The sequence below is a fragment of the Sapajus apella genome, unplaced genomic scaffold, assembly GCF_009761245.1.
Source record: "Sapajus apella isolate SASKATOON/1434 unplaced genomic scaffold, GSC_monkey_1.0 scaffold36, whole genome shotgun sequence".
Taxonomy (NCBI): Eukaryota; Metazoa; Chordata; class Mammalia; order Primates; family Cebidae; genus Sapajus; species Sapajus apella.
Window position 1 is genome coordinate 8,864,756 of NW_022436976.1, and position 10,596 is coordinate 8,875,351.

General features: G+C 42.9%; 1 protein-coding gene across 1 annotated transcript in view; it reads right to left on the reverse strand.

The window, feature by feature from the left end:
* AK5 (adenylate kinase 5) overlaps window positions 1–10,596 on the reverse strand; it is a 298,444-nt gene that overhangs the window by 30,351 nt on the left and 257,497 nt on the right. The window contains exons 11-12 of the mRNA XM_032296561.1: window positions 8,785–8,948; window positions 5,597–5,713 (exon numbers count right to left, since the gene is read on the reverse strand). Coding sequence (XP_032152452.1) covers window positions 5,597–5,713; window positions 8,785–8,948 — 281 coding nt within the window. The remainder of the gene's footprint in view (window positions 1–5,596; window positions 5,714–8,784; window positions 8,949–10,596) is intronic.

Sequence of the window (10,596 nt, forward strand, 5' to 3'; positions counted from 1 at the left end):
CTGGATGTATTCTCTTGCACACCTGCTAAATTGATACTAGAATCTTCTAAAGCTCCTGTACCCAGGGACAAATCAATATCACTCTTCGTCTCTGTAAGTTCCTCCTAGCAGTATGTAAAAAACTATCTTTGAAGATGTCGCTTAAGGGTTGTATGTTCAGTAATGAAATGGGTCACCTGTGTGTTGTTTCAAATGTCATCATAAATTTAAGCACTGGGTGAAACTGTCTAGTCACCATATGGATGACTTTCTTGTTCCTTAGTTCTAGTTAGGCTTCTTCTCTGCCACATTCTAAAACCTGTCTGAATGGGGACCACAGTGGGAGATGAAGTTTTTGCTTTACTTTAGGGAAGATCACATGCCTCATTTGAATTCATACTTACCCAAAGGCCAGAGGACAGACCAATGCGCTACACAGAGCCCTGGGCTCATTCTTACTGGGTTTTAAGCAAAGGAGGAAGTGGTGACGATGCAGGAATTTTAGAGGCTTGTATGAGGTGTGATTAACAAATGAGTGATGCTAAACTGACAATATTTTATAAACTTTTATAGTTTAGAAGACATTTATGTATGTTATATCATCTGATGTTTACAAAAACCTTTAAATAGATGTTAACAGGTATTGTGATCTCCATAATATATGAGAGAGGTGAAAACCTAGGTTTTCTGACACCAGAGTACATGAGTGATATGTTTTAACGATGTCACTTTGGGAAGCTCCAGGGCTGTCATTGCTCAACATGGTGTGGAATCCCATAGGCCTAAGTTCTGGGGTTTGCCTTCAGACTCAATTTTAAAATCCCCCAAAGAAGAATAATAATTATAATTTAATTTTGTTGTTGTTGACTGAGAGAGAGCACGCACCCTTATTTATTTACTATATATCTTGTCCTTGACATTTGATGGTCTCAAAAGAATATTCTACCACCTCTTAGAGCAATAATAATAATAAAAGACTTCTATTCCTATCACTTTCAAACAAGTGTAGGACCTGTCTTGACTTTCCTGGAGGCTCTCTCAGAGCTTTTCTGACCTTAAGTTCAAGGGCAATGTAAGTGTGAAAAGCCTGAACCTCAGTAAACGCTGTTGACCCTGCAGGCAGTTATTACACATCTGCAATTGTATTTTAGTGGCATGCTTACACAACTGCCAGTCCTCATAGGAAGCTTCTCAACAGCTGGACCACACCTTCCTCTCTCTCTACCCATTCTAACTCCCCAGCCCTGCACAGGCCTTGATTCTGAGATGGTGTAAGAAAAATATTCCCGTTCCTCAATTATTCAGAATGTATCCCCAGGGACTTATCCAGAGCTTAGATGTTGGCTAGAAGATTAGAATAAACAAAATCTAAAACAATCCATGGAAGGCTTAATGTTGCTAAGATGCTGATATTACCCAAAATAATCTAAGATTTAATGTAATTCCTGTCAAAATCCCAATGTGTGTGTGTGTGTGTTTTTGGCAGGAATAGAAATATCATTCTAAAACCATATAGAAATCTAAAGAGGCCCTGAATTGCCAAAACAGTCATCAAAAAGAAGAGCAAAATCAGAGGTCTCACAATTTTCTGATTTCAAAACTTATTACTAAGCTACAGTAATCAAAAGAATGTGGTATAGACATAAAGACAGATATACAGACCAACAGAATAGACAGCCCAGAAATAAACCGTCACATATATATGGTCAAATAATTTTTCACAAGGATGCTAACATGGTCTGGAATTTGTCCCCTCCAAATCTCATGTTGAAATGTGACCTCCAATGTTGGAGGTGGGGCCAGTTGAAGATGTTTGGGTCATGGGGGCAGGTCGTTTGTGAACGGCTTGGTGCTGTCCTCATAGTAACGACTGAGTTATCAATCTATGAGTTCACAGAAGATGTGATTATATAAAAGAGTCAGGGCCTCAGGTGTCTCTCTCTCAATATGTGATGTACTGGCTTCCCCTTCACCTTCCGCTGTGAGTGGAAGCTTCCTGAGGCCTCACCAGGAGCAGATGCCAATGCCATGCTTCCTGTACAGGCTGCAGAACGATAAGCCAAAATTATCTCTTTTCTTTATTAAGTACCCAGCCTCAGGTATTCCTCATAGCAATGCAAATGGACTAACATAGATGTCAAGATCATTTTGAAGGGGAAAACAGTCTTTCAGCAAATGGCATTGGGAAAACTAGATATCCATATGCAAAAGAATGAAATCTGACACTTATCTGACACCATATACAAAAAATTATCTCAAAATGGATTAAGGCTAGGTGTGGTAGCTCATGCCTGTAATCCCAGCACTTTGGGAGGCCAAGGAGGGGCAGATCACACGAGGCCAGGAGTTCAAGACAAGCCTGGCCAACATGGTGAAACCCAGTCTCTACTGAAAGTACAAAAAAAAAAAAAAAAAATTAGCCAGGTGCAGTGGCATGTGCTTTAGTCCCAACTATTCAGCAGGCTGAGGCATGAGAATTGCTTGAACCTGGGAGGTAGAAGTTGCAGTGAACCAAGATCGCACCCCTGCACTGCAGCCTGGGTAACAGAGTGAGACTCTGTCACAAACAAACAAACAAAATGGATCAAAATACCTTATATAAGAGCTAAAACTACAAAACTTTTAGAAGAAAATACAGAGGGAAGGTTTTGTGACATCGGATTAGGCAATAACTTCTTGTGCACGACAAGGAGCACAGGCAACAAAAGTAAAAACATAAACGGGACTCCATCAAAATGAAAAGCTTTTGTGCATCAAAGGACACAATCAAAAGAGTGAAAAGACAACCTAGCAAATGAAAGAAAATATCTGCAATCACACATCTGATAAGGAGTTACTATCCAAAATATATAGAGAACTCCTACAACTCGACAACCACAAAAAGAAAACAGCTCTATTTAAAAATGGGTAAAGGACTCAGATAGACACTTCTCCACAGAAGATAAACAATGGCCAAAAAACATATGAAAAGATGCTCATTGTCACTAATCAGTAGAGAAATGCTAATCAAAACCACAAGAAGACACCACCTCACACCCATTAGGATGGCTACTATCAAAAACCCCCATAAAATAACAAGTGTTGGTGAGAAGAAATTGAAATCCTCCTGCATCATCGGTAGGAATGTAAGATGGTGTGGCCGCTACATCTGACAGTAGGTATGTATATGTGTAGTATGGCGGCTCCTCAAAAAATTAAAGATAGAATTACCATATGATCTAGCAATTCTACTTTTGAGTATATGCCCAAAGCAGGAACTTGAACAGACACTGTACACCCATAGTCATGGCAACATTATTCACAATAGCTGGAAAGTGAAAGCAACCCCAGTCTCAATCCATAGGGGAATGAATAAAAATAATGTGGCATACACATACAATGAAATGTTATTTGACCTGGAAACAAAAGGAATTTCTGACACATGCTACAACATGAATGAAGCTTGAGGACATTTTGTTAAGTGAAATAAAAGGTACCTAGAATAGTGAAATTAACAGAGACAGAAAGAAAAATGGTGGCTATCAGGAGCTGGGGAAAGGAGGGAGAGAGTAGAGTTTCAGGAAGTTGCGGTGGCTCGCACCTGTAATCCCAGAACTTTGGGAGGCTGAGGTGAGAGATCACCTGAGCCCAGGAGTTCAAGTCCAGCCCTGGTAACAGAGTGAGACCCCCATGTCTACAAAAAATCAAAAAATTTAGCTGGGCGTGGTGGTGTACACTTGTAGTCCCAGCTACTCAGGAGGCTGAGGTGGGAGGATTGCTTGAGCCTGTGAGGTCAAGGCTGCAGTGAGCTATGATTGCACCACTACACTCCAGCCAGGGCAATAGGGCAAAACCTTGTCTCCCAAAATAAAAATAAACAAAATAATAAGTAAATAAATAAAGGGTAGAGTTTCAGTTTAGCAAGATAAAAAGAATTCTCAAGATGGATGGTGGTGATGGCTTCACAACAATATGAATGTACTCAACATCATTTAACTGTACACTTAAAAATGGGTAAGATGATAAATTTTGTTATGTCTATTTTACCACAACTATTTAAAAAGTAGAACAACGCTCTCAATTCCATTTTGTAAAAAAACTAGTTGATTTATATTGAGATTTGTGTTCTTGAAGTGGTTTGTTCATGGGAAAAAGCTCATTAGAATTTGGGCATGTGCATGTCCCCCATTAAGAACTGCCTGAAACTTCCCCGGTCATGGGACTCTGCTTCACAAATCCACCTCTCCCTGCCTACCCCCACCTTGCTGATGGAAGTTCTGGAGCCGAGGGACAGCCAGAGTGGATCCAGGGTCCACTCATGCCAACCAGACCTAGAAATGTTTTCTTTGACTCTGGTTTCATGTAGGAAGTATAAGGGAAGATGAGCAATTGACCTTTAAGTATTTCGATACTGTCTAAGGAAGATACATGACACAGGCTCAGAAGGAGGTCAAAGTAAACCCCCGGAGACACCCAAGTATAATTCACCTCAATCAATGTTACTAGAGGTGGATGGTGATGGGTCCCACAGAATCTTACTCCTGCCAGCAGTTGACACTTATCAGTAAGTTATCACCAACTGTGTGGCCATGGGCAAGTCATCAACCCTCCCTGGGCTTCACTCATCACCTTTAACATGGAGACAACACTTCCCCTATCTATCTAAAATGTTATTTTAAAAAATCAAATAAAAAATGTATATGAAAAATGTTTCAAAACTAGTCTAAAGGAATATCTCTATAAATATGAATTTCTTGTAGGTTCTCATTGTCAGCCTTTGTTTAACAAATGGGGCCAGTTGTACCCTTCTTGCCTGGACTTATAAAATTACAGGTACTCTCTATAAAGTGTGGGCACAGGATCTGGCCCAGAGTGGGTTAAATTCACGGAAGCCACAATGGTTTTTACTTACTGCTGCTCCCTGTGAGTGGCCCTGACCTGCCCTCCTCACTAGGAGAGGGTGGGCTGGGAGGTGGGATGGTGAGATAGCGGAAGGGTGGTGTGTGGCTCTGATTCTGCCTGTCCAGCACCCATTCCCCCGTCTTCTTGTAAGGGCAGCCCTACTTTTCCTGGAGGTAATTTTCCTTTCCTGTGCGGTTCAGGTGTGGTGCCTGTGCTCCCTCCTCCTTTCTCATCCTTCCCTGGTCCTCCAAGATGGGCCAGCCAGCATACTCCCTCCCCTTCCCTCTTGGCCACAGTGGTTGGCTCAGTGATGACGGGTTTGTGACCAAATCCAGGATAAGAAAACACAGCTCTGGGTCTTTTTCTGGACCCACTGGGAAACAGAAGCACTTCTATGAGGTCACTTAGATGGTAGAATGTAAGCCTTAAGGCTTATCAGGAAGAAAATGAGGTCAACACAAAGGAAAGAGAATTTGAGAGAGAGAGAGAGTCAGACAATTGATGGACACATTTGGATATCTGGAGTCAAGCAAATCTAAGCCACTACTCGGTGTGTTAGTCACTTAAGTCAATAAATTACTCCTTTTTAAATTTCTACCTTGAGTCAAGTTTCTGCCACTTGTAACGGAAAGTTTTCATTAATGTAAGTGGAAAATAAATAGACTTTGAATTTTCTCCCAACCTCAATAATGTCCCCTATTTCTCTTCTGGAAGGATCCCCATAACAGTGACTCACCCTGCGTCCAAACTCTTCTCCTTGCTTCACCTCCCGAGGATAGCCGTCAATCAGGAAGCCCCTGGTGTCCCCGAGGCTGGCCACCATGGCCTCCTTCAGGAGCTCCAGAACGATGCCCTGGAGCAAAGTGAGAGTGGTCAGGACCTGAGCTCTTCCACAGAACACTAGAAGTACCCCAAGTCTCCTGCAGTCATCCACTGAGGGAGAGAGGAACGTTCTGATAAGGTTAGCATCAGATAGCAATAGACCATATTTCATTTCATTCTTCCACCCCCGACTCTATATTTTAATACTACAGTATTAAATTGGCAGGTATTTATAATCAGCTCTGCATCATGGTTTAACTGTGTTTTTTTTCTTACTGGTATATTCTTACTGGTTATCTGTCTTAAAATATTGGCATCTTAGATTAGACGAGATAAGGTAGCTGTATTTTATATGGTAGCACTCCATGAATTTGGCATAATGGCAATTTAAAACTAGACAAAACATGGTATAAAAAGTATTTTACTGGCTGGGTGCGGTGGCTCACACCTGTAATCCTAGCACTTTGAGAGGCTGAGTCAGGTGGATCACCTGAGGTCAGGAGTTCAAGACCAGCCTGGCCAACATGGCAAAACCCCATCTCTACTAAAAATACAAAAATTAGCCAGCCACTGTGGGCGCCTGTAATCCCAGCTACTCGGAAGCTGAGGCAGGAGAATCACTTGAACTTGGGAAGTGGAGGTTGCAGTGAGCCGAGATCATGCCACTGCACTCCAGTCTGGGTGATCAGCGAGACTCTGTCTCAAAAAAAAAAAAAGGTATTTTACTGTTAATTTTGTTCCAGTACATATTTTATAAAATTTGACATCTACTGACTTAAAAGACTTTTGGTAGATGTAAAATAGCATTTTCAAGCAACATAACTCTCTTTGTTGAAAATTTGTATTTAACAAGTGCTTATGGAAAATGAAGTGAAATAAATATATCAAAGTCAGCAAATTGGTAGAGGAAAAATGTGATCAGCTGCCGGCAGACGAACTCCTTGCTCGTGGGCTCTCTGGCTTTTGGCAGGGGCTTAGGGAATGTGGCCATTGCAAGTGTGGTCAGAATCTATCCCTAGGCAATTGTGAATGAAGTCCTCATGAAGTTTATGTTCTAATGAAGAAGACAGGCAATAGATGAACAAATAAACACATAATAAAAAGTCAGCTGCAGATAACTGATAGGTACAAAATTAGAGCAGGACAAAGAGATACAGAATGCTTGAGGTGTTACTTCCTACAGGGTGGTCAGGGAAGGCATCTGATAAAGCGTAACACTGAAGTGGAGATCTGGATGAAGTAAAGGAGCAGACTATATGACTGTGTGAAGGGAGAGCACTCAGGCTGCAGACACAGCAAGTGTGAAGGCCCTGAGGCAGGAACAGTCTGACCTATGGGAGGAACGAGGAGGCCAGTGGCAAGTGGGAGTGAGCAAGGGGAGAGTGGTGGGAAATGACAGCGGAGAGGGAGCTGGAGGCCGGAGCTGAGGAAGGACTCTGTACGCTGTCCTAAGTGCAGTGGGCAGCCTCTGGAAGGTTTTGAGGAAGGGAATAACACACTTTGATAAATGTTTTTAAGAAATCACTCTGGCTGTGTCAGAGCAACTCCAATTTGAATAAAGGCTGGGTAAAATAAGGCTGAGACCTACTGGGCTGCATTCCCAGAAGGTTAAGGCATTTTCTTTCTTTTATTTATTTATTTTTTTTTTCAGACAGAGTCTCACACTGTTGCCTAGGCTCGAGTGCAGTGGCACAATCTTGGCTCACTGCAACCTCTGCCTCCTGAGTTAAAACGATTCTCCTACCTCAGCCTCCTGAGTAGCTGGGATTACAGGCACCCACCACCACACCCAGCTAATTTTTTGTATTTTTAGTAGAGACAGGGTTTCACCATGTGGACCAGGCTGGTCTTGAACTCCTGACCTCAGCTGATTTGCCTGGCTTATCCTCCCAAAGTGCTGGGATTATAGGCATGAACCACCGCGCCCAGCCAGGTGAAGGCATTTTAAGTCACTGGATGAGACAGAAGGTCCACACAAGATACAGGTCATAAGGACCTTGCTGATAAGACAGGTTGCAGTAAAGAAACTGGCTCAAACTCACCAAAACCAAGATGGTGACAAGAGTGACCTCTGGTTGTCCTCACTGCTATGCTCCCACCAGTGCCATGACAGTTTACAAATGCCATGGCAACATTGGGGAGGCATGAATAATCCACCTCTTGTTTAGTATATCATCAATAAATAACCATAAAAATGGGCAACCAGCAGCCCTCGGGATGCTCTGTCCTTAGAGTAGCCATTCTTTTATTTCTCTACTTTCTTAATAAACTTGCTTTCACTTTACTCTACAACTCGTCCTGAGTTCTTTCTTGCACAGGATCCAAGAACCCTCTCTTGGGGTCTGAATTGGGACTGCTTTCCGGTAACAGCTGCTGTGAAAAGAGGAGACTGTTGGGAAAAGAGTGGGCTCTAGGAGGCCAGCTAGGTGGCAATTGTAATGGTCTGTTTTCCCTCCCCGAGGACCATTCTGGTGTCCAGGCAGGAAGAGAGTGCAGCTGGTTAGAGAGGAATCAGACAGCTCTGTTGTGAACAGACTGTATCATACAGCCCTAATTACGGAGCCTAGCATGGGACCCAGTGTGGCAGGGATGAATATTTCTTGATATCCCTGCCATTCAGCTTCTCAGAGATGGATGGTGACTTAAGAAGAAAAAAGACAGAAAAAACGATATTCTTAGACTATACAAGAAGATAGCAGATCTCAAGATAATGTCATCACATCTCAGAACTAGACCAAAGCATTATTTTATATTTTCTGGGAGTTTCTAATTCTAGGCTCTGCTGCACCATACTCCCTTCCATTTTGAAGCTTTTCCAATTTTAAAGTGGAATGAATCTGGGGGGAAAATGTGAAATTATGCCAATATTCGAGGGGCTGGCAGAGCAACAAGATGGAAGGACCCTGGACCAGCCAGACCTGGTTGGGCAGAAGGTTCTCCGCTGTAGGCCTGCCTGCATCTGGATTGCTACAAAGGAGGAAATAAAATACAGCTATTGTTTCTTTGGGGTGTTTAGTTCCAGCAGCTCAGACTCATTACAAAAACCCCAAAGATCCCCCCAGACAGGAAAGGCAGTAGTGTGGGGCATGTTTGGTTGCTTACTGAGGGCACCAGGTCTCCACGTTCCATAATGTCTCTGATCAATTTGCTTCTTTCAGATTCTGATGCCAGTTCCTTATGCAGGAGCTTGCCAGTTGAGAGATGTGTAAATCCATATTTTTCCACCAGCTTTTCACACTGTGTGCCTTTGCCAGAGCCAGGACCACCTTCAAAAGAAGTCATATATCAGACATGCATTCCAAGCCTGGTGCCTCATTTTTAATGGTAGTCACCATGGTGAGCAAGCCTCAGTGTTCCAGCCACAAGGATGTATTGGGAGCTTGGGATTTGCTATACCAGGGGCTGTGCTGAGAGCAATGGATGCAAGTGGAGAATGGGATACAGCTCTTGCTGTTAAAGAGCTTAGACTATCCATGAAGTGGGAGGGGGCAGGAGTCACATTCAAACAGGCAGTTACTTTTTATAGACCACTTGAAACTCATGGTCACGAGCAGTTAGTGAAGAGGGGTGCAGCCTGATCGGGGCACAGAGGAAGGGCACCCAGCTCTGTTTTGGTAGAGATGCAAAGTCAGAGAAGTTTCCTTGGAGAGCCAAAGCTGCTCATGTGCAAAGCACTGGCCACAATTCCTGATACTTCGTGAATGCTCAACAAATGCTAGCTTTTCACTTAAAAAAAGAAGGTGTTTTTATTTTCAGCAATCACAAACTTACAAAAGAGTTGTGAGGACAAACAACGTTCAGAAACACTTGGGAATAAGTTGCTCATTGGATGCCTCTTTACTCCAGAACCTTTTATGTCATTTCCTACAAACAAGGAAACAAGCACATCCTCCTTCATAATGATATCGTTGGACTCCCGCAAATTTCAATTGAATCGTCCCAAGTGACTCAATAAATACTGTCTGCTGAAGTCAATGGGTCAAGCTCAGGATCACACATTGCCTTTAGTTGTCAAGTCCTTCTGCTCTCCTTCAGTATGGAACAGCTTCTGTGGGTTTCCTCGACACATTTGAAGATTATGAATAGTTATTTTGTAGAATGTCCCTTAATATGTTTTTCCCCTAGCTATTATCAATTCTGAGTATCTGCCATATTCCTTTCATGAGCAGTACGTCTTTGACTCTTTCCCTTGCCCTCCAGGTTCAATCAGTTAAGTCACAGGATTTTACATCTGAAAATTATAATAAGAGATAACCTTTGTCAAGTGCTTATTGTACCAGCCCCTGTTCTAAGCATTTTAGGCATTGTGTATAAGGTTATATAAAATAACCTTAAGAGGCATGTACTGTTATTATTCCCATTTTACAGATGAGGAAGCAGAGGCACAGAGAAGTTAACTCCATTGTCTAAGCTGCACGGTTAGTTAGCAAGCAGCAAGCCTAGGATTTGGAGCCTGAGCTCTGACTCTCAGAGGTGCTCCCTTTTCTCCTCCCCACTGTGGCCATATTGACCTGGCCACAGTTCAGGTCCTCATCCTCTCTGCCTGGTATACGGCAATCACTCCACCTTCACATGTCAGAATGGGAGGGGCTTTGGAGCCCCCGAGACCTGCCAGCAGGATGATATGCCTGGAAAGCAGGGCACTCTCACCTCCAAAGCACTCAATAGCCTCCTATGCCCCCAGAGTAAAATTCAAATTCCCTATAGTGGCATCCCATCCAGAATCTAGTCCTACTTTACCTCTCCAGCATCTTTCCCCTGCTATTTCTTCTTCTTCTTCTTTTTTTTTTTTTTTGAAATGGAGTATTGCTCTATCACCCAGGCTGGAGTGCAGTGGTGTGATCTCAGCTCACTCCAAACTTCATCCCCCAGGTTCAAGTGATTCTCCTGCCTCAGCCTCCCGACTAGCTGGGA